This window comes from Oryzias melastigma, linkage group LG5, assembly GCF_002922805.2.
Source record: "Oryzias melastigma strain HK-1 linkage group LG5, ASM292280v2, whole genome shotgun sequence".
Lineage (NCBI taxonomy): Eukaryota > Metazoa > Chordata > Actinopteri > Beloniformes > Adrianichthyidae > Oryzias > Oryzias melastigma.
Window position 1 is genome coordinate 20289528 of NC_050516.1, and position 23195 is coordinate 20312722.

The 23195-nt window shown below is 36.1% G+C and overlaps 2 protein-coding genes and 1 long non-coding RNA gene across 3 annotated transcripts; 2 read left to right on the forward strand and 1 right to left on the reverse strand.

Annotated features, from left to right (window-relative positions):
• The first annotated feature begins 985 nt into the window (after positions 1-985).
• smarcd1 (SWI/SNF related, matrix associated, actin dependent regulator of chromatin, subfamily d, member 1) lies at positions 986-13771 on the forward strand. The gene is made up of 13 exons (XM_024269147.2): positions 986-1234; positions 5596-5774; positions 6577-6619; positions 6826-6948; positions 7923-8045; positions 8440-8556; positions 8718-8819; positions 8897-9058; positions 9723-9820; positions 10385-10520; positions 11565-11687; positions 12095-12196; positions 12510-13771. The coding sequence occupies exons 1-13, from the start codon at positions 1052-1054 to the stop codon at positions 12561-12563; spliced, it is 1545 nt and encodes a 514-aa protein (XP_024124915.1). The 5' UTR covers positions 986-1051; the 3' UTR covers positions 12564-13771.
• Positions 8648-18631, reverse strand: LOC118598772. The gene is made up of 2 exons (XR_004947900.1): positions 18229-18631; positions 8648-9455 (listed from the first exon to the last, which is right to left on the reverse strand). It is a non-coding gene; the product is annotated as an uncharacterized LOC118598772 (long non-coding RNA).
• Positions 14816-21781, forward strand: gpd1b (glycerol-3-phosphate dehydrogenase 1b). Its single transcript, XM_024269148.2, has 8 exons — positions 14816-15114; positions 17629-17806; positions 17901-18041; positions 18248-18386; positions 19534-19646; positions 19889-20125; positions 20211-20317; positions 21252-21781. Exons 1-8 carry the CDS (start codon positions 15071-15073, stop codon positions 21346-21348), a joined length of 1056 nt encoding a protein of 351 aa, XP_024124916.1. The 5' UTR covers positions 14816-15070; the 3' UTR covers positions 21349-21781.
• Positions 21782-23195: the final 1414 nt, after the last annotated feature.

Below are 23195 nucleotides of genomic sequence, written 5' to 3' on the forward strand. Positions count from 1 at the left end.
CCTGATCTGAGTTCTAACACACATACAAATACCATGTCGATTCTCCATAAAACAAAAAGGATCTGCCAGAAAACGTTGAAATAGTGTAAGTCTAAGGCTGCCATTGACTTTGAATAGGATACAAGATCAGCCTAAACATTCACTATTTAGAGTAAACTCAGTCAGATCTTCCTAAAATATTTTCTAGAAGTTCTCCTTTATCAACTGACAGTAATGATTTAGTTGTGAAAAGTCAGATTCTTGCTTTTCGAACTCTGTGCAATTGTACCATTATACCATTCCAACATGGCGTCCAACTTTGCGTACGCAACAAGCTAGGATGCCATCTCTAGTAATTTTAACCTCATTGCACCCACCCTTCTCTCATCCTACACAACATTTATTTTATTCTTGTCCCCAAACACAAATTTTTTGGAAAGAGTTGCATAACTGACTGAAAAATATATTCCCACAACAACCACTATTCTCTTTAAATACTATCATATTTGGCATAGTATTGGAAAACAAATTGGAAGAAATCTGCTTAAATATAATCCTCTGTCTGGCTAAATTTAATATACATAAATATAAATATATGAAGACTCCCCCAAAATTTAGAATATTTATAAATGGATTCAAGTTATATTTAGAATCATTGAAGCTCATTAAGAAACCAAACATAAAAACAATATATGATAGACTTAAAACTTCCTATGCATATCTATAGTTAAGTAATCTTTTATTTTTTGCCTCACTTTTGCCCAGGCTTATTTTTATTTATATTATTATTGTTTTATTGATTGGTTTTTTTTATTGATTCAGAATATGTTGTTTAATGCTGCAATTGCCCCTCTGTTTGATTGTAATAATGTAGTGTTCTATAATTTCAAGCCATTTTTTGTTCTGTAGTGTGTAGTTGTTCAATAAAAAAAGTTCCCACAACAACAGAAAAAAAAACCTTCTCTCATCCTGTGACATAAGCAAACAGCAGAGGGCGCTGTCGCAGAGTGAACGCCTGAGTTGTTCTCGCGGTAGCACATTTGCTCCACCGGAGGCGACATCTAGTGAGGAGATGGCGACCAGAGGGGGGTTTCAGTCGGCACCGACTGGTGGTGGTGGAGCTGTCGGACCTGGACAACCAGTACCCGGTGCTGGACCAGGCATGGGGCCCGGGACTCCCACTGGAAGAATGGGACCATCGTCGGGCGGTCAGAACCATATGTACCGCTCTCCAATGCCTGGGCCTGGGTACCCGGTGAGTTATCACTCCATCTTTGCTGCTTCAATGCTAGCCGGTCCGCTAGAACAAAGCCACTCATCGCTGCTTTGTCACCAAAGGCTAGCATTAACCCCTGTCCCCATGCAGGCCACGTGAAAAAGAAGTTAATAAAACCTTTTAAAATTGTCAACTTTTGTGAAATATTTTCGCCGAGCGCTTTGGCTGACTTTCAGGAGTTTTATCATGTTTGAATTTGCTAAACCTCCCGCTCGCTAACAGAAGGTTAGCTTACTTGAAACTGGGCTACTTCGCCTGCTAACGCTGGTAGCTAGCAACTATGTTACGCTCAGTTTAAATCGCTTCTAACTTACAGTGTGGGGGTATTGGCACAGAAACAAATACATTAGATTGATCTACTGTGTTATTTATAAGTCTCGACTTCACGTAATCATCAATTTCATCTGAAAAATCTAAAAGAAAAGTCCGCCTTTGGATGAACCACTTGGGAAAACATCTGCTAGCGTGAATCTGAGTATATGTGTCCAAATTCAAATTTACTGGAAGGTAGTTTCGGTACACCGGCTTCTATTATTTGTCTGTCTTTTTTAACCAACCCGGGCAAGAAACGATTATTTGATTTGACCGAAATTCATATTTTTTTACTTAAACGGAACCATTGAGTTTTCGGTCAGGTTTTAAGTGTAACACCGCCGTCTAGACATAGTTATACAACTGTTGATAATGTTTTACTTCTACTACAAATCCACACGGCAGAGTTCAGTCAAAATGCAATTACTAATGTAAACCCATCGACCACTGTGATTTTGCTTAGAAAACAGGCATCTATTTCGTTCAAATTAGTTTCAAAAACAATTTATATCATAATTTGTGGTTGACAATACGATTCATGATAATGGTTCATTTTGAACGATCTAATTCACCTAAAATCGATCCAGGACATATGTTGCCTACAATTCAAATAACAATGCAGTTGAAGTTTTCCCGATTCTTTGCATTTCTTACAAGATGTAAATAAAATGTGTACAAACAAGTGAATAAGAATGAATGGCAAATCCATTCACATTTTAGTTTAATAAAGTTCAGTCCACTGTTGTTTTTCCAAATCCAAATAAATTAAATTGCATTAAATCCCACTGTTTTATCGTATTTTTTTTTTTATTCAGTGTTTCCACACCTTGGACTGTAATGGTAGCTTGATCATTTTTCTGTCACTGGCTCTTGTTCATATTTACTTTATATTTAAATAAACCTACTATGTCTCAATCAAAATGGTGTTTTCCAATATCAATTATTAATCTATTATCAATTCATCTAATTTTGAAATGCTTTATTAATGCTATAAGTCAATTAAGAACTTGCCTCAGACATATTGATCAGATCTATTCATCGTTTAAATGATCATTACACCCCTAATATTTAACCAATTGCAGTGTGGTTAACTTCAAATATGTTCAAGGACATAGTGAATTTCTTTTAATAGAAAATATTACTGCCCTTGTCTGGCATAGAGCATTTATATTTATCCTGTGTTGTTTGTGTGTGTAAATACTGTCTTTCATGTTGTGCTAAATTGTATTTGCGAAATTGTATACAGGATAAAGTGTCAACTGTGTATATGAAGTTTTAAGGGCAATATATTAGTGGGGAACAGAAATGTTTTTATAATTTTCAAACAAATGAAGATCATTCAAAAACTTAAATGATTCTAAATTGAGACAGAAGTCTGTGGCGATGTTTTGGTGCAAAGCAAATGGTAGAATTTTTGGGAAAAGGACCATGGAATTGAAAGGTGACGAAGGAAGTGACATAAGTCGTGTTTGTGGTATACCAACCCAGAAAGTGAAACATGGAAGTCCAACTAACTTCATCTCGTTTGGTGGTTCACATTTTGGAGTGATGGAGTTTAAGGTACAAACTTTGTCAGTTTTCAAACAGTCTGGCATCAGTGCCAAAAAGTGGTTGTTGTGCTCTTGTTCTTTTTTTTTTAGAGAATTTTTTTTTCTTTCAGCAAGCAGTGTCGTAGATGTTCAGATCTTATATTTAGAGTACCTATTGCTGACGTTTGTCTAAAAAGGTTTTATATATTTTTCGCTGAGCCCGTGATTTGGATACAGTACTTTGTTTATTTCTGTGATTTAAAAAGTAATGTCGCTGAAGGATGTTGACTGTTCCATCTGTCACATTTTATAGGCTCTTTTTGTTTTCATTCCCATAAACATTTGGTCACAAAGAATTGAGAATTTACTGTAATAGTTGGCGAATCCTCTGAATTTCTGTGAAAAAATATTTTTAAGAATCCTTCATGATCTTTTTGTACAAAACCTTTTTTGCCACCTCCAAGAGTAACATTATCTTAAAGAGCATTGTCTGTATTTGAGTCCAAACTGACTTGATGAGTCCCTTTACAAAAATCTGCTGGAACTCAAACATTCAAGAACGTATCTCAACTTGAAACAGCTCAGTGAAAAGATGTTGCATCTTCTTTTCTCTCCTGTATCCTTGGCAGCTCTCCCTCACACAGGCAGCCTTTCACAACACAATCTAAAAAGAGGCTTCATACTCTGAATATTAGAGATATCCACTTGTTCTTTCGCAATCCAAGGTCGTACTGATCTACAGCGTAGAAAGCACTAAATGCTCGGCACAGTCTCCTTTCTGCCTACACTGCACTGCATTGAAAAGGCAAGGACTGCTTTGTTGGAGTCAGTCCCTCTTCCTCTCTTCCACCACAGACTGTTTGCTTTCATCTGGCTCATTTGTTGGACTGGCTGCTGGAGGAAAACCTGCAATTAGTGGTTAATTTCTTTAAACTCATCATCTGCAGTCATGCAGTCGAATACAAGAAGTCGCCTGTATGAGTTTTTAGCACATGGCTTGGTGAGTGGGATGTCAATAATTTTTGTTTTGCTTGTCAGTTAGGTCAGTGATGATTGCCAGCTTATCATAGTGTGTGCCATGATTTATTATTATTATTATATTATTTTTTCACAATGTGTTGTCCTTCGATTGGCTTTTATATTTTTATTCTTTGTTTATTTTAAATACTCTATATACAGAAAGTATGACTGACAAGATTGTAGAAGTAATTTGTTGTCCTATTTCCTGCATTGCGTGAAATAAGCTACACCTTTCAGAATATTGAAAAAAACAATTGTTTCTCAGATTTGGTTTATTTGGGCTTTCTTATAGCAAGACAGAACATTTTGCATTTTAACACATGGAGGACGTAGTTGCATCAGATTTATTTGTTTGGAAAGTCTTTTTAAACCTTTTTATCCGTGGTTTATCCTATATATTTTGCATTATTATGGCTCAAGAGTGCACATAATTTTGAATTGATTTTTTAAAAATATTTTTTATCACAGCTTTTAAATAATTAAGAAACATATACCACAGTAAATCTACATAATGTTTTTTTTTTCTTTATCAAAAATGAGCAGTTTGGGTGTGCAGAGGTAATTTCAGGCTGTCACTAGTGACTTGGTCTAACCCTGCAAACAACATTAACAAACTTTGATTCAGTGTTTTCAAAAGTCTTGGGTCTGTTATATAACCAGGTATCTTAATTATTTTTTTAATTTAAAACTGATTACAGATAAACATAAACAGCAGTAGAACGATAAATGGTTATATGCAAAGTTTGAAAAGGTTTTTGGAGGAGTTTTGACAATGTATAGTCCCTTTTTAATTCAGTCCAAACTTAAATACGTGCAAAAAGTATTTGTTTAGAATTATTTTAGAATTTGTTTAGTATTTGATTAGAATTTTGTGCAGAATTACAAGAAATAAACACAGAAAGCAATCAGTTATGGTCAAAAGACACATTTTTTTTGTCTGAAATGTGAATTAAGTTATCCTGTATATCAATTTTTCACAATACCTTCAGATTTTTTTAATAGATTTACAGTTTAATTGTCTTTCCTGCAGCGATTCCACATCTGAAGATAAAGAGTAATTTAGCATTTTTTTTCTCACAGCTTTCATTAACATATTCGATCTGCTCAAATTGTATTTATTATCTCTTAGGTGGAAACGTCTTTTGAGGCTCTTTGGTGATTGTTTTTTGTTTGTTTGTTTGTTTGTTTAACATTATTTGAATTAATCAGATGTCAACCTGGTCTCCAAATTTTAATCTGATACTGTACAGGATAGGGCAGGTCATCTTATTTCATACATGTGAGGTTTTTAATCAACCATTCATGATCAACAGTATCAGCTACAGCCAGTAGACAACTATTGCTGCTGAATATCCACATTCAACAAAACATTAAAACAACTTATTTTACATTGTTGCAGGTTAATACATTCGAAATGCTAGATGTTACAGCTGGACTTTTTATTTATGTATTTTTTTCCAACTGCCCACATCTTTGTAGAGACCAGGCATGCCCCCGTCCAGCCGTATGACCCCGCAGGGACCAGCCATGGGCCCCCCAGGATATGGCAACAGCCCTGTGTCTCGGCCTGGGATGCCCGGAGTTATGGACCCATCCCGAAAGAGGCCGGCCCCCCAACAGATTCAGCAGGTTCAGCAGCAACAGAACCGCAACCAACAGTAAGTCGGAACTCACTCTGGTCGCGCCAGCTTAAAGTAATAAATTGGACCTAAAATTGTTCTTGTATTAGTTTTAGATTTAGACTCTTAGATTTAGATTTATTTCAAACAGAAAAATAAATATTGATTTATAACTATGGTGATCTGTAAATCACAGAATCTTGAATACAGAATACTTTTATAAGTAGTCATGAAGCAAAATCATGTTCACAAGTTTTAATATTTTTGTTTGTTTACACAAAAATAAGTTTTAAAGAAATTTTAACATTTGAACACCTATAAAGTATGTAAGTCAACCATTCATATTCTGTGTTCTGTTAAAATATTACAACTTGCTATTGCAGCGGAGTGAAATTTATGTAAAAATAATTAAAAAAAACGACACACTGGTGGATAAGTAAGGTTTTTACAAACTTCCCAACACTTAAGAGAAAAGTTGGCCTTGAATTTTTTGTTTGTGTTTTAATCCAAAAGCTTCAACTGCTTCCTTGTCAAGAAAAGTGATGCATAAACAGCCTTTGTGATTGTAAACAAAGCTTTATAAAAGCCGTTTATTAAGCACAAAGCAACAGCCTTGTGGTATTTGATGTTTCCTTTGGACCAATTCATGGTCCTTTTCCAGCTCTTGACTGGATTTTGACAGATACTTCTAAGCATCTGGATTTTTGAATCTGCAACAGATTTTCTTTTTTAGATAATCAATTTAAGAAAGAAATATTTAATCTGTTTCTAGGCTTGAAAACGCCAAACTGTGCTTTGATTCGATTAAAATGTATTCATGTTTATTTGTTTATTTTTGTAGCACAAAGAAGAAGAAGATGGCAGATAAAATTCTACCTCAGCGGGTAAGCATTAAAGCAGAGCACGTTAAAATCCAGTCACTTTCGTTTTAATTACAAAGGATTTGTATCTAAAGTACTGGTGTAAATGTTTGGGATCAGTCGAGAGAGATTATGCTTTGACAGATAAAATATCACAAAAACACATAGTTTCAAGTTTTAATTTTTTTATATTATTTTTTAATGTGTTGGTTTGTTTTTCTTTCTTTAAGATCAGGGAACTGGTCCCAGAGTCTCAGGCTTACATGGATCTATTGGCTTTTGAGAGAAAGCTGGATCAGACCATTATGCGCAAGAGACTGGACATCCAGGAGGCCCTCAAGAGGCCCATTAAGGTATGTTATACCCATTTCCATTACGCAAACCCTCACCATGGCGCTCTTTAGCAAAGCTCTTGGTCCTAGCATTTCTATGGTCTACTCTCAGCTCCTGATAGCATCTTTCCTTTGTGGTTTTGAAAGTTATTTTTAATCCGTTAGCTACTTACTGATACAATTGTTTGAAAAGTGTTCTAATTTGTGTAAAAATGTGAGGTTTTAAAGAAGATGCAAGTTTTAGACCAAGTTTTTTGTAAGCAAAGAATCAAAACACAATTTGAAAGCTTTTCAATGGCAAATTTGTTCAAATTTGTTGTCTTGTTACACCCTTGTTGGGATGGTCTTTCTGCTAAAGAACTTCTCGTACAGAATTTGTCTTATTTACAGCACAAATTTGAGTAACATGAACAAGAATGGAACAAGTTTTGACTTGCTCCCACCAAATGATAGGCTGCTAATCGGTTTGAATCATCTACCTCAGCTGGAAGTTAAGGTTGCTTCATAAACCAAAAGAATAACTGCTGTGTGCTGGGACAGCCAAAAGGACCATACTGCTTTTGAAAAAAATCTGTTATAGTTCTATTTTTGGTTGAAAAAGTGAAACGATCAAAGAAAGTTTAATAGCATTGCTTTTTTTTTTAGAATAAAACTTTTGCAGGAGATTGATCCTTACTGGGAAAATGCCATTTTAAGTTTAGTTTAGTTGCAATTACTAATAATTGAATTTTAATGTTGAATAAATATTTTAAGAATATAATTGTTTTTTAATTAAAAAAATGATTCAGTATTCTACTCTCAATACCAATGTCTAAAAGTTGAGACAAAGCTTCTTAGTAAGTTGCATCAGATATTTGACCTAAAACAATCTGTTTTTTTTTTTTATTATTACAACAAATGGAATTGTACAAAACGAGCCTTTAATCTGCTCCACATCTTTGGTAATCATTTTAAAAAGTTCATAACATATATGTACATTTTGTCTTCATTTACAGCAAAAGAGGAAACTTCGGATCTTTATATCCAACACCTTCAATCCCGCAAAGCCTGACGCTGAAGACGGTGAGGGCACCGTGGCCTCATGGGAGCTGCGTGTTGAAGGCCGTCTGCTGGAAGATGTAAGAGTTTTTTGAGATTTAGCTGATCAACTTTAGAGAGGAGCAAAGGGAAAACATGGATTCAGTATTCAGCTCTCTATATGTGGTACTTTTAGTTGCAATAACCATAAAAACAAATCCAACATCCCACCCAAATGAGAATTATTTGAGTGATGTTATGTTTAAAGCATTACACCTTTTCTTCAGGCATTGCACAGATTTACACTCATCAGCACATAAAGTTTACAATAATTTATCAATTTTAAAGTGTGTTTTTCTTTTTTAAAAATTGTACATTTTTATAGAAAATGAAGTTTTGGGAACTCTGACTGCCAACTGTTAAATTGTGTTTGAGCTAAAGTTTAGATTTGAAAAAGGCTCCTATTACACGGTTGCTTTTTTTTCCCCTGCCCAGACGGCTGTCTCCAAGTATGAAGCCACCAAGCAGAAGAGGAAGTTCTCGTCTTTCTTCAAGTCTTTAGTGATTGAATTGGACAAAGACTTGTATGGTCCAGATAATCATCTGGTAGAAGTAAGGTCATTTATTTCACTCATTTCCTCTTCTGTTAAAATCTGTTTTCTGAATTTAAACATAGTCTTCTTTTAATAGTTGTTGAAATGTGTTTTTTTTTTCTTTAAGGACAGTTAACGTTCAAACCATCCTAAACTACATATTTTTGTTTTCCCATTCAGTGGCATAGGACTGCTACCACCCAGGAGACCGATGGTTTCCAGGTGAAGAGGCCCGGTGATGTGAGCGTTCGCTGCACCGTCCTGCTCATGCTCGATTACCAGGTAAGGAGCTGCGCTCAGTCGTGACGGGTCTCTTTGCAGTTTCTTTGTTTTTGCTGACCGTCCTCTGCGTCCTGCAGCCCCCCCAGTTTAAGCTGGACCCTCGACTGGCCCGGATGCTGGGTATTCATACACAGACCAGACCGGTCATCATCCAGGCTCTGTGGCAGTATGTCAAGACCCACAAACTCCAGGACCCACATGAGCGAGAGTTCATAAACTGTGACAAATATCTGCACCAGGTAAACCAGACTTTTACATACATGAATCTACATTCTGTTCTTTTGTCATCATAAATCTTGAGAGATTACTGAAGCTAATCCAGATAGTTTTGTAATCTGTGTAAAATCTGAGAACTTTTATTTTGTTGTTAGGTTTGCCTGATTTTTATTTTTGTCCCATTTTTGATGGTTTTCATTTTAATTATTGTGTGATTACTACCAGCTCTCGTCTGTCAGAAACAACTTGAGTATTCTTGAACTTTAGAAGGACTTTATAACAGCAGCCTCCTAGTTTCTCTAGTCCAGCTTCTGATATTATCTCATTCCTTTCTTTCACACTCCATCATCTCTTTGAGCGTCTTCATGTCCTTGTATGGTCTCTCTGTCTCCTCCTTGGATCACGTCTGGCTTTCTTTCTCTAAAATAAACAGAAGAAAGCAGGGCGTTTTATGTTGGACTTGCATTTTTTTATGTGCCGATTATTTTTCAGTTTTGTATTAAAAGTTGTAAATTCACTGTTGTATTTAGGAGTAAAACTGTTTTCTAAGATATATCTTGTATATTTGATGACAAAAGAGCAAGGCTTCCTTCCAGTTGTGGAAAAGAATGGAACTTTTAAAGTTAACAAATGTTTTAATAATTATTTACTAACCATTTGCTGAAATATGTATTTTTTTTTTGGCAGATTTTTGAGACTCAGCGAATGAAGTTTTCTGAAATCCCACAACGCCTGCATGCGCTGCTCATGCCCCCAGAACCAATTATCATCAATCATGTGATCAGGTAACATCAAGTTGGTGAATAAGGTTGTGTTTGTAACTTTTAAAGTTTGCTGCAGGAGTTTAAAAATGTTATTTTGACTGTTTTTTGTTTTGTTTGGTTAATAGCTGAAGGAAAAGATAAAAGCTGAACTGAACGAAGACTAAAAGTAGTTTGTCCTGCAGATTGATCTGAATCTCAGAGAGGACTTTTGAAGCATTGTGTGTTAGTTTACAAAAGTATTTTAGCACAATGATATGCAATATTAGTGCTGCACTATTCTGAATGCAGAAGAAATATTACTTACTAAATAATATCCCATGGTTTTCCATATTCTTTTTTTTTTTAATTTATTTCCTCAAATCAGATACAAGAAAAACAAAGATGTGAAGAACAAGAATAAAACATTCCAACAAGATAACAATTCTTTTACATTTAAACATTGAAACTCAAACCAGATGGAATAAAACAAAACGTTTAGCATCCTCACAGTCTAAATTTCATCTTACTAAAATGTCTCATCAGTCGCTAGAATATTGTCCAAACGAGTGACAAAAGTAACAAAGTTGTTTGTGTGGTTTTCACCAGTGTGGACCCTAATGACCAAAAGAAGACTGCATGCTATGACATTGACGTGGAGGTGGATGACACGTTGAAGACTCAGATGAACTCCTTCCTGCTGTCCACAGCCAGTCAGCAGGAAATTGCAGGACTGGATAACAAGGTACAAACATCACTTTGATGTTGTGTGAAAATGCTCATAGTTGTGTGTTTATTGTTTTGGTTATAGATGAGAAAAGTAGTTTTTTTTAGTATTTGTTTACTTTTTATTGTTCGTTTTGTAAAAAGCTGGATCTTTATAGCATCATTTTGAGTTGATAATATGAATGACCATCATTGTTTAGAACAGTTTGCCATTTTTGAAGCCTTTCAGCTTCTGTTAACAAAAGTTACACATTTTTATGTTTTGTTTTTATTCAGTTGATCTTTTTTTTTTTAAAACAATCTAACCTGGGTTCTTCTTTGTCAGGTGTTTTACCTTGGCGAAAAATTCAAATGTTTTCTTTACAGCTCATTTCATATTTCATATTTGTCCCAGTTTTGGGGTCAGTAAGGTGGAACCTCACGCCAGCAGTCATTTCTTTTTCTGGAAATCTTGTAATCACAGTGATAGAAACAAAGTCATCCTGTTGAAGGGCGTCTCGCTGTGAAGCGTTTTTCCTGTCAACTCAACAATCTAAACACAAAGGGGTTGTTTACAATGTGTTTTCCAGCTTTCATTCAGTTTCTTTACATGAGGTTTGGTGAGGTGGACTGCGGTTTTGTTTTATTATAATTAGATGATATATAATACTTTTTACTTTTTGGGGTTAAATCTCAGGTTGGATCATTTATTTTAGTACATTTTCAAAATAAATAATTAATATCACAGTCCCACTCCATTGTTCGAAACCATTGGATAGTACTTTACCCTAAAAACAGCTCAAGATTTTTTAAAATCTAATTGTTAAGAGTAAAAATGACCAAAGCAGCTGCTTTTAAAGCAACTGGTTGAGTTTGCCTTAATATTTTTGTGTAATTAAAGTGAAAAATTTGAACTTTGAATTTGGATAAAAATATTAAAGAATGTCATTCAGCTTACTTGACTATTAGGGTTAAGTTTAGAATCACTTGTCCTCAGACAGTTAACATTCATTGTTTAGCTATCGTCATGGAGTAAACATCTCTCCCTAATAGTGATGGATATTTTACTGGGCTTTTTTTTCAGATTCATGAAACCATAGAGACCATCAACCAGCTGAAAACCCAGAGGGAGTTCATGCTGAGTTTTGCCAGAGATCCTCAGGGCTTTATCAACGACTGGCTTCAGTCCCAGTGTAGAGACCTCAAAGTAAGTTCTTTTTCTTCTTTTTTTTTTGTTTTGATTTTTTTTCCCCCAAAAGCCTTATCAAACACTAATGTATACTGTTGTTGATCAAGGTTAGATGTGATTTTTAATACTGAATTTGAGATTGTTTCCTCATATACATTCGATAAAACTGTCAAATAAAACCATTTCTGAACAAATTAACTGTAGAGCAATTGTTGATTTACCATCAATTTTCCATTTGGGGTCGTGCAGGTCTAATGTGGGCTTTGTGGTTGTGTGTTTTTATATTATGGATTTCATTAAAAATCCTACTTAAAACCGCAGACATCAAAATTTACTGATAAACACTCGACTCCCCCCTTGTGGTTTGCTATTTATCATTTTAGCACTATGTAAAATCCAATCTAGTTCTCCTTTTTTATCCACAGACCATGACCGATGTGGTTGGAAACCCTGAAGAGGAGCGGAGGGCAGAGTTTTACTACCAGCCGTGGGCTCAGGAGGCTGTCTGCCGCTACTTTTACTCAAAGGTAATTTATTTTTTGTTCCTGACAAACTGATTGTGTTCTATTCTTTAACATTCGTTAAAGACTTTATTTACAATAAAACTACAAAAAAAGTTGGAACGGTGAAATGCTTGTTTTAGAGGCTTGTTCAAATTTAACCTTTAGCTAAATTTAAGCTTAAAATAATAACAAAATACTGAAAACTTTTGGGTTTTGTTTTTGCTGCAAGTATTAAAATGTCCTAGTATTAAAATGTCCTAAACTCTGCAACCTAATTAGGGTTTAGTTAAAAAAATCTCTCCTGATAATCAAACTTTTGATTTACAAATATGTGTAGGTGCAGCAGAGACGACAGGAGCTGGAGCAGGCGCTCGGCATCAGGAACACCTGAAGACCACATGAAGCAGACGAAGACTTCTTGCTTCTTTTGGAGACAACTGCTCTGTGTGTGGGGGGATATTTAGACTAAATTTTTTTTTTTTTTTTTTTTTTGCAAAAGCCTTGAAAGGCTTAGATACTAGATTATTGCATTGTTAAATAGAATGCCAGTTTTTGTTGTTTTCACACTGCAGCTTCATGTCTTTTTGTTCCTCACTTCACCTCCTTCAAATATTTTTTTTCTTTTTTTGTTGTACCATTCCTTCCATTTGAAAACAGTTTCAGTACAAAAGTACACAATTCTAAAGCTGAAGGCAGACTGTACTGGTAAACTGTACTCCCCCTAAAGAAAAGATGTATGGATTGTATTCTGCTCCTTTGTGTCCCACCCTAAGTAAAAACAGAAAGACGTACGTCTTTTGACGAGCCTTAACATCCTCGCCTACCTGAGTAACTATTGATTGTTATTGTGTTTGTGATCAGTCGTGCTACTTCGCTGCATATTGATTGTTCCTGTGTCATATTTGCTTTCAGTCGTCACTGGTTTGCTTTGTCATTGAGGTGAGAGTCACTTTAAAGCTAAACCAGTCTCAGCAGAAATCAGCACTGTGGCTGTTTGGATATCCTTTGTTACATTCTCCTTTGGTATGAAGGTTTTATTATTTTTTTCTTCTTGTACTAATAACGATCCTTGTTTTAGACTTGTATAATATATCACATGTTAGATAGTTCAGGTTATAATAGAAATAGCTAGTATGATTACCTCTAGTCTAAATAGTTTTGTAAATACAGAGCAGAATAAACTGCTGAATAATGTGGCTGAAGTCTACATTCAACAAGTGGAAACAGTATTTAAAAGAATTGCAGACCATCTGCATAAGCTTGTTCGCCCTTCAAGACTTCAAACCTTTGAGTTGGACGTCTTCAAGTGCAGAAAAAGCCATAAAGTGGTGAGGTGCTCTGAAGATGGTCCGTTTTAAGCTTGATGATCATTGTTGGAAATGGGAAGATTTGACTGACATGTTTCTTTAACCATTGACAAGAATACACTAATGAGTGATTGGGCCGCACACAAGTGGAATGGTTTGTTTGAGTACTTGTGGGATGTAAACCAACACTGGGTGGACTGTAAAAAATTTTGTGAATCTGCAGACTTTTTCATGGACCAAACCTATTTTTCTGTATGTTCCTATGTTATAGTAAAGGATATGTATAAAATTATCTGCCTCCGTCTCTGATTTGTCATTAAAAGTCATTTTTAAGCATAATTGCATTATAGTTTTCTGAAAAAAGTATAATTTGTTTTAAATATTTCTTCAGAAAGGTGATTATGAAGTCAAACTACTGTCAGGAGTTTGTAACTTAAGGCTGCAGAACCATGTGAAAGTTGTATTTGTCATGGCTTTTTGACTTAAAAGAAAAATGCAAATGCATTGACTAAATTATGAGTGTAGTTTAAGTTGATACTTTTTTTTTTATTAAAGTTTTGTCATTTAGGACTTTTACCATGTCAGAAAATCATGGTAAAAGGTTTAATCTACTCTCAGTTTATTTTCAGAATAAGCCTGAAGCTCATTGATGCACAACAATGGAGCTGCTGTTTAGATTCAAAGGTCTTTAAAGTGTTCAATCACATTTATTTAAGGATTCCCTTTAGTCTTAACCAAAGGTAAGACAACTCTTCCTGGAGTCTGCATTAAATAAATACCTGTGTTGACACACAAAATACATTAATACTTAAAACTTACATCAAAATACTAACATCCAACACAAGTACGTGAGAAGTTTATACCTTTAAAATAAACCCAAAGTTAAAGATGAGTGAAACCATCTTATTAAAATAAATGACTTAGTTGAGAGGGAAATTACATTATGAATTATTGACGCGTGAACCTGCATAGACTTTTGACAGATTCTACAGCAATCTTTATAATCTATAATAAAAATAAGAAGCACTTAGGCAAATTTGCTCTTTTTTACACAAGGTGTATTTTATTTTGAAAGGAATTTGTTATTGTTGCTGTCAAAAGTAAAATTTACATTTGTTTTACGCAGAAAATTATAACAATTGTAAATATGTAAAAGCTACATTGCATAAATGAATATCCTAATGGCCACAAAAACATTAATATAGTGTATTTTCCAAAGTGGGACTTTGCATCTCGCTGGGTTTTAATCTGTAAGAAAGCTAAATGATTCTATTTGCCCTAAGGGTTGTAGACGCCTGTACTGGATGAACTTTAGTCAGGTGACCTCTGATAATCTGGAGGAACCCCTCATCGTCATGGTTCTTTGTTGACATGGAGCTGCAGTGATGTGATCAGGTGAGATGGATCAGTGTGTTGCTGCCTCACACAGACTCCCCCCACCCCTCCCTCCTTCCTGTGTGACCGTCACGCTGCAGAGCAGACCAACCCCGAGGAGGGGGTGTTCCTGAGCTGCAGCTGCTATAAAGACCAGGGGAAGGGACTCCCAGCATGTCTTCACACTGAAAGCAACTGCTGGACAGCCGGTCACGTGATGGCAGCGCCCAAGAAAGTGTGTGTGATCGGCTCAGGGAACTGGTGAGTGAAGGCTGGATTCAATAGTTTTTCAGCTTGCATAAAAGTTTGGTTGGCATGGAAACCAAACTGCAGCCTGTAGTGATTGACAGTCTGCTCACATAAACCTTTAGTGACGCAGACTTATTGTACTCCGCTGATCACACCAGTGTAGTGATTCCACGGCCTTCAAGTCTGACCTGCAGCAGATTCCCACTTTGTAATGATTGTAATTCCCTCTCAAACCAGAAAAGTGACCTGTTTCAGATTATTATGGGCTTTTCTCCTTGACGACATAAAGGTTGTGAGTGTGACACCGTGGGAAGCATAGCTGCCAGGTCTTCATGACAAAATTCTCCCCATATCCTTTTCAGGGTGAAAGATCAGGATGCTGGCAGGCCGTGCCGGTGACTAAACCCTATTCTATTTGTGAACTAACTACAAAGCAAACACTGTTGAATTCATGTGTTTTGTTCTGGATTTTTGTGCTAAACAAAAGATTGAGATAAAGATGTGTTCTCGGAATTAAAACACACTGGAGAAAAATGTTTTGCTGCAATCAAAGAAAATGTTAATGATTTGACAAGAGCTTTGTGAAGGTTTTAAATGTCAGTGGGACAAAAATATTTCAAAATAATAATCAACAATGTTGATTCATACATCAAGATAAAGATATTCATACAAACTTTATCCAGTATTTGTTTGCTTTTGACTTTTTTTTTTTTAGAATAAATTTCTCACAGTTCATTCTATTAGTAAATTCTAGTCCAAATGTTTAACTCTTTTCTGACATCTTCACACATAACATTTTTATTTAATTGTGTGTTTTATTAAAATATAATGAATTGTGTCAACCTTTACGTTTGTATTTAAAACATTTCTCCTTAAAGGAACTGTCCCAACAGTGAGAACACCCCTAAATGTAAAATAGAAACACTTTTCTGGCTTTCTTAACCGACTAATAATACATTTGCACATTGATTTCTTATTATGCTGATGGGAGAATTTTCTACTAGAGATGTTCTTCAGGGAAGAAAAGCTGAAATTGATCACTTGTGTGTAGTTTTGGTTTCTTTGTCTGTTGGCTGACTAGCTTTCCCACAAAAGTGATTTCTTAGGCCTATTAAGAAAAAAGCTTTTCAAAAGCAATGGTTTTAACAGTATTTATTTGGCTAAAATAGCTCGTTTAATTTTGCTTTTTTCCACTAACTTTTTAGAACTTTGTTCTTTGCCCTCCTCCGGCCTCACAGGAGCAAAGTCCTCAAGTTTCAATCAATCAAGTTTATTTATAAAGCGCTTTAACGCAGGCAGACTGCTACAAAGCGCTGTACATTAAAACACCAAGAACACTAATAGATAAAATATCAAGCACAAAGCAACTAAAAACCAAGACAGTAACAGAGTTAAAAACAGGATAAGAACAAAGTAAAAACAAAGTAAAAACGGAGTAAAAACAGAGCAGAGTCTCAAGGAACGTTAAAAGCTTGACTGTAAAAATGTGTTTTAAGCTTATTTTTAAAAATTGACAGAGACGAGGCATCACGAATGTTAAAAGGCAGAGCGTTCCAGAGCTTTGGGGCACAGATGGAAAAGGCTCGATCCCCTCTACACTTCCTCTTAGCTCTTGGTACTTCCAGGAGCAGCTGATCAGCAGACCGGAGGCACCGGGGAGGAGTGTAGGGAGAGAGAAGCTCTGAGATGTAAGGTGGGGCGAGACCATTCAAGGATTTAAAAACAAATAAAAGAATCTTAAACTGAACTCTAAAACAAACAGGCAGCCAGTGGAGGGAGGCCAGGATGGGTGTGATGTGTTCTCTCTTACGTGCTCCAACCAGCATACGAGCAGCGGCGTTTTGAACCAGTTGCAACCGTGAAAGAGAGGACTGGCTAACCCCGAATAAAAGTGAATTACAATAATCCAGCCGAGATGTAATAAAAGCGTGGATCACTGTCTCAAGCTGCTGCAGGGTTAAAAATGGTTTCACCGCAGATAGCCGTCTAAGATGAAAAAAGCTCTGCTTCACTACAGACGTGATGTGAAGGTCAAGCTTAAAATCACTATCCAAAATAAAACCCAAATTTCTGACAGAGTGTTTAAAATGTGGAGCCAGGGGACCCAGGTCCAGACCGGAAGGGTCACAGCGGTTACTAGGGCCAATTACCAACACCTCAGTTTTCTTCTCGTTAAAACTCAAGAAGCTGCTCTCCAGCCATGTTCGGATTTCATTTAAACATGACATTAAATGTTTAAGGGAGGAGCCGTTCTTCTTGATTGGGAGGTAGATCTGGCTATCATCAGCATAGAAATGGAAAGACACTCCATGCTTCTGTATGATAGACCCCAGGGGTCCTCTTGGTGGCTTTTGATTCAAAAAACAACCGTCACAAAAGAAAAAGCCCAAGTTGTACATTACACATAATGAGATTAGTCCAGTTCTTTTGTTTTTTTTTTTTAATAAAAAAGAGTTCTTAAAAACTCTTTTTTAATGATAAGAGGCATTTGATTCAAAGAATAATGTCATGTCTTCATGCCCACAGGGGCTCTGCTATTGCCAAAATTGTTGGTGCCAATGCAGCCAAGTACGACACGTTTGACAGCACGGTGAAGATGTGGGTGTTTGAGGAGACGGTGAACGGCCGGAAGCTCAGCGAGATCATCAACACAGACCATGAGAATGTGAAGTACCTGCCCGGTCATAAGCTGCCACACAATGTGGTGAGACTTTTACTGATGTCTATTGAGTGCCTATTGTCTCTTCTCTTATGTGTTGTTGAAGTTCTCCTCCTTTTTTTTAATTATTTTCCATTAGCTAGCTGTTCCAGACTTGGTTGAGACGGTCAAGGAAGCAGACATTCTGATATTTGTGGTGCCGCACCAGTTTATTGCAAAAGTGTGCGACACCATCAAGGACCACATAAAGAAAGATGCTGTTGGGATGTCTCTCATCAAGGTATGATCTGATAAAGAAGTGAAGCAAATGTTGAAATCAAAACCTGACTTTCTACTCAAACATTAGAGGGATGTAATTTCCCTTCATTTTTCTGTTTCTCTTGTATTTATTACTTTATAATAAAGTTAGTCATAAAATCAAGACTTTTCTTTCTCAGCTTTAGACGTTTTTACACAAACATATTGACCTGAGTTTGTTTCCCACAGGGTGTGGATGCAGGTCCTGAAGGTCTGAAGCTCATCTCTGAGGTCATCCGGGGGAATCTCGGCATCACCATGACCGTGCTCATGGGGGCAAACATCGCCAACGAGGTGGCTGATGAAAAGTTCTGTGAAACAACCATAGGTGTGAAAATTTACTTCTTTAGGTTAGATATCCTTCAAATCAGGCGTGTTCAAAGTCCAGCCCGTGGGCCAAATGCAGTCCACGTTCAGATCTCTACCGGGCCTCAAGTTCCTGTCATAAAATCAATAGCAAGCACTTTCTGAGAATTATGATTTCTTGATTGTGAATGACTAAATTACTTTCTAAGCCATTATAAACCAGTTGTAAAAACCTGTGGCTGCCTGACCTTCAGAGCCTTAAGAACCAAAAAGGTAAATGTTTCTTTCTGGAATCTAAACTGACATGGTTTGTCCTTCCAAATAAGATAAATATTACCTGTTCACATTACTGGTATTTAATTGAGTAAGCAATTTTTCATGGAAAACTCCAGATTTATTGTAGACCAAAGCTTTCTGTCCAAACTGACTTTTTATGACTTTATTTCTGGTCTTCAAATATGACATTCATAGTAGATTTCGCTCATGTATTATTTAGATTTAGCTTTAATACTGTTCCATGTGAAGAAATGAAAAGTATTCCAATTGCAAAAAAAATAGAATCATGCCCTCGCACATTTTCAGCTCCCAAAATCTGGCCCTTGATGCTAAAAAGTTTAAAACACCCCTGTTCAAATAAGGCGAAAGTTCTCCTGTCCAAAAAAAGAATGCTATTTATTATTTTAAAGATTAATGCTGCTTGTAATCATGTTTGCAGTTTTGCTTTTTTCTTTCCTTCCTATCTATGCCACAGGAAGTAAAACAGTAGGAATCTCATTGGTAAACATTTGCAGTATTTTATTCTGAAAATCCAATCTCTGACATTAAAAAGTAAATCAAAAAAAAGTCTAAAAGAATAGTCTACAAATTAGATAATGCATAAGTTTAAAGTACTTTATGATCTTTTTTTTCTATTCAGAAAATGATTTATGTCTATCATTTTTACAAAACAAAATGTTTGATTATCAAGGTTTGATATTCCATAAAACAAACTGTTTAAAAGCCTGAAAGTAAATCAGTTTGTTGTTGATGTTGCATCCGTGTTTATATTAGATTGTCTTTAACACTAGAAATTAAACAAATGACACATCTTATTTCAAGAAGCTCAATTATTGTGCATTGATAGTGACTCATTTCATGAAACTTTAATAGAACTGATGTTTGCTTCACAGGGTGTAAGGACAAAGTATATGGACCACTGCTGAAGGAGCTCATGCAGACCCCCAACTTCCGTGTGACTGTGGTGGAGGAGTCTGATGTGGTGGAGATCTGCGGTGCTCTAAAGGTTTCTCAACTTCTACAAACTTTTTGCTTGAACACTACTCGAAGATGCATTTCTTTTTTTTTTGTCAAAGAGAAAAACTTATTTTGTCTTTACCCATAATTTATTAGAAAAAAATGCATCTACCTGGACTTGCCAATGTAAATAAGCATACAGTTATGACATCTGCTTAAGAAAAACATTGTGGTAAACATAATTAAATTGGATATTTTTAATTGAGGTGAAGTTTGATGTCCTCATCACAGAACATTGTAGCCGTGGGAGCTGGGTTTTGTGACGGCCTGGGATTTGGCGACAACACCAAGGCAGCAGTGATACGTCTCGGCCTAATGGAGATGATTGCCTTTGCAAGACTCTTTTGCACAGACTGCGCCGTCTCCCCGGCAACCTTCCTGGAGAGCTGCGGTGTCGCCGACCTCATCACAACCTGCTACGGAGGACGCAACCGAAAGATTGGAGAGGCCTTTGCCAAAACAGGAAAAGTATAAAACAGCTTCTCGGGATTTTTGGGGATGTAAAAAAAAACCCAAAACAATATAAATGAACATTTCTATGTATTATTTTTAGAGTATTGAGCAGCTGGAGAGTGAGCTGCTGAACGGGCAGAAGCTCCAGGGTCCAGCAACAGCCAGTGAAGTCCACCAGATATTGAAACAGAAAAGCATGATAGAGAAGTAAGTTCACATCCTACACTATTAAGAGGACTTAAAAAACAATATTTGATTCCAAAAAATATACTTTCCATATGGTTATTACAGTTTAATGTCATAAACAAATGAATTTAAAGTTTATTAAGAAGACCTGGATTTAGCTAGCCCTACTGAGGGATGCAGGTAGATAATTAGGGGTGTATATTGGAGGAAGTCTGGCGATACAACGTGTATCACGATGTGTGTCTTACGATACGATACTTATCGCGATATATTCCATGACTGTACCAGAACAATATTTCAATTTGAAAAAAAAACTTACACTTTTCATGGTAATAAAATGACAAAATTCATTTTATTAAGTGATCACAACATTATTCATTGCAACTGTATCTCATATACAAGTTGCTTTTAACCAATCAAATTCATGGTGATTTTCTTTTGGTCATTTATTAAATATTTGTCTGAGTTCCACAAAAAATATCTTATAGTTTATTTTCAACATTGCTAAATGTTGCTTCTCCAGTACTTTTAAACGGTTGTTGTTGTTGTTGTTGTTTTGGTTTGGGTGTAGAACTGCTGAAAGAGGCTCAGTATGTTGTGCTGCCAACTAGCTGTCGTAGGTTTTGGTGGAAAACAAAAGTAAGAAGCTGAACTATGTTTGCTCATTAATAATTAACTAAATATCATCTTGTCAGCATTTTAGATCGATAAAAGTATCGGCAAATTAAATATCGCAATATATCGCCAGATTGATTTTTCCCTACACCCCTACCTAAAATCAATTTTTTTCTTTCTATTTTACTGATTTTAGTGACGCAAATCAGCTTTATATAACATGAACAGGAAATGAAAAGGGCCTCTAATTTCTTACTGAACACGACAATGTGATGAAACCTGTTCCTCAACATGTTGTACTTTTTGTTTCACGTGTCTGTTTTTCTGTCTCCCTACACAGGTTTCCTCTTTTCACTGCTGTTTTTGAGATCTGCTTCGATGGCCGACCTGTCACAGAGTTCATTAGCTGTTTGCAAAGCCATCCAGAGCACATGTAAAACACGAACAGCACATTTCATTTAGGAGGAGGGTTTAATTAAATGCTGGTGTATGAACCTGTATTAGAAAGAAAAGTTTTAGAGAGAAAACTAATCTGATTTCTATATCATGTATCAGTTTCTGTTAAGTTTTTAAAAAGAAAACCATGTTTAAAATGTGATCATTCTTCTTTTACCTGACATGCTGTTTCTGTTTTTAGAGATACTTTTTTCAAGTCTTAAATATCGTAATAAGAAAATAGTTACCACAGTGTTGTCAAACCTTACAGAAATCTTTAAATAAATGTGTCTTTTTCAGTCATGCATGTCCTCTCCAAAGGAAAGCGCTGAGATAAAAACCACTCCAACAAGATGTTTTTCAACTAGACCTTATAAAATGTAACAACTCGCTCCACAGAGATGAATTTTGAAATAAACTGTTTGCCTGTTCTTACTTTGTGTCTACTTTAGTTTTCAACTTCCTGCTCTGCAGACTACTTTCACTAGCAGAGGAGCCCTGCTGTAATCTGACCTGAGCTCAGTCTAGCTGCCACCCTAAACTCTTCACCTTTACCATTTTCTGGACCGTCAAGATCGGCCTTTCTCTTAGAAGTTGCTTCAACTCTGTTTGAATCTTGATAAGTGATTTTGTGATGTTTGTTGCTCACATACTTTATTTTAAACTCAGTCATTCTTAAGAAATACAATGTGAGTTGTATCTCATACTCCACTTCTGTTCAATCAATAACCAGTCCCTTTTAGTCTGACCTTAAACTGAAACTCTGCTCTTTTAACCTTTCAAAAGTAAACAGAACTGCTTCCATCTCATAAATGTCTGATCCGGCCATCTATGGATGTGTGTGAAGTGACCACATTTGCCATTTGATTGAATTGTATTCCCTCTAAGATCCTTTGCATAGTTATTGAGTCAACTGGCCTTTGAGATATCTAATAATAACAGGGTCTGAAGGGGCAAATGGACATCTATAATTAGACAGTAGTGAGCACTGCAGCTGCCTAAGCTCTGCTTTACAACACAAATGAGGGAATGCTCCTTTACAATACTGCCAGCGTTGTCGTAGAAACTGGGCGGCAATGCTAAATTACATAAGGAGTATAATTTAAGAAAACCTTTAATGATATCTGAGCTTTTTTCAATTCTGAAGTAATTTTATGCAGGTCAAGATGATCATTTTTTCGACATGTCATACACTCTCTGACCACTAGGGCGTGCAAACACATCAATCACAACCCCGAAACTCTCAGCCTCATGCGACATAAAACTGTTACAAAAACTGTATTAAATAGACTGTAAGTGAAAAGAACACAACAACTCACGTCCAAGATAAAAATGCTATGTGGTTCTACAAGTTTGAAAGAGAAAAAAAAGTAAAAGGGCTGGTTGTCATGCACGCATGTATGGCACCCATCCCTTCTCAAGGCAACGAAGGGGAGGGACCCGACCCGCCCGACTTCCTCAATTCCTGTCCTCTTCTCAGGGTAGCAGCCAAGTGCTGCAAAGTTACACGAACGGAGACAGAGCGACCGGAAACCGAGTTCTTTTCACTGTACAGTTAAGAGAATAAAAGCCTGTTTTGAAATTGTGCATTTTGGCTGTGGGTCAAAACGGAAATTAAGAGTCTGCAAAACACTCGTATTTTTAAGATTAAAAAGAATAAAAGAGTTTAATAGATTTGAAACCCACAACAAATGATTAGGGTCACCATTAAATAAAAAAAATATATTTTCGAAGGCTTATGAGAATAAGTTGTAAAATTTCAATCGTCATTGTATAAAAATAAATTTAAAAGATTATGAGAAAAAGTCATAGAAGACTCTAAAAAACAATTATTTTATATACAGTCTAT

Coding starts and splice junctions, on each gene's coding strand:
- smarcd1 (XM_024269147.2), top strand. CDS start 1,052: ATGGCGACCAGAGGGGGGTTTCAGTCGGCACCGACTGGTGGTGGTGGA. Junction 6,949..7,922: donor CCCTCAAGAGGCCCATTAAG/GTATGTTATACC, acceptor CTTCATTTACAG/CAAAAGAGGAAACTTCGGAT. Junction 8,557..8,717: donor CAGATAATCATCTGGTAGAA/GTAAGGTCATTT, acceptor TTTCCCATTCAG/TGGCATAGGACTGCTACCAC.
- gpd1b (XM_024269148.2), top strand. CDS start 15,071: ATGGCAGCGCCCAAGAAAGTGTGTGTGATCGGCTCAGGGAACTG. Junction 19,647..19,888: donor AGATCTGCGGTGCTCTAAAG/GTTTCTCAACTT, acceptor TCCTCATCACAG/AACATTGTAGCCGTGGGAGC. Junction 20,126..20,210: donor CCTTTGCCAAAACAGGAAAA/GTATAAAACAGC, acceptor TATTATTTTTAG/AGTATTGAGCAGCTGGAGAG.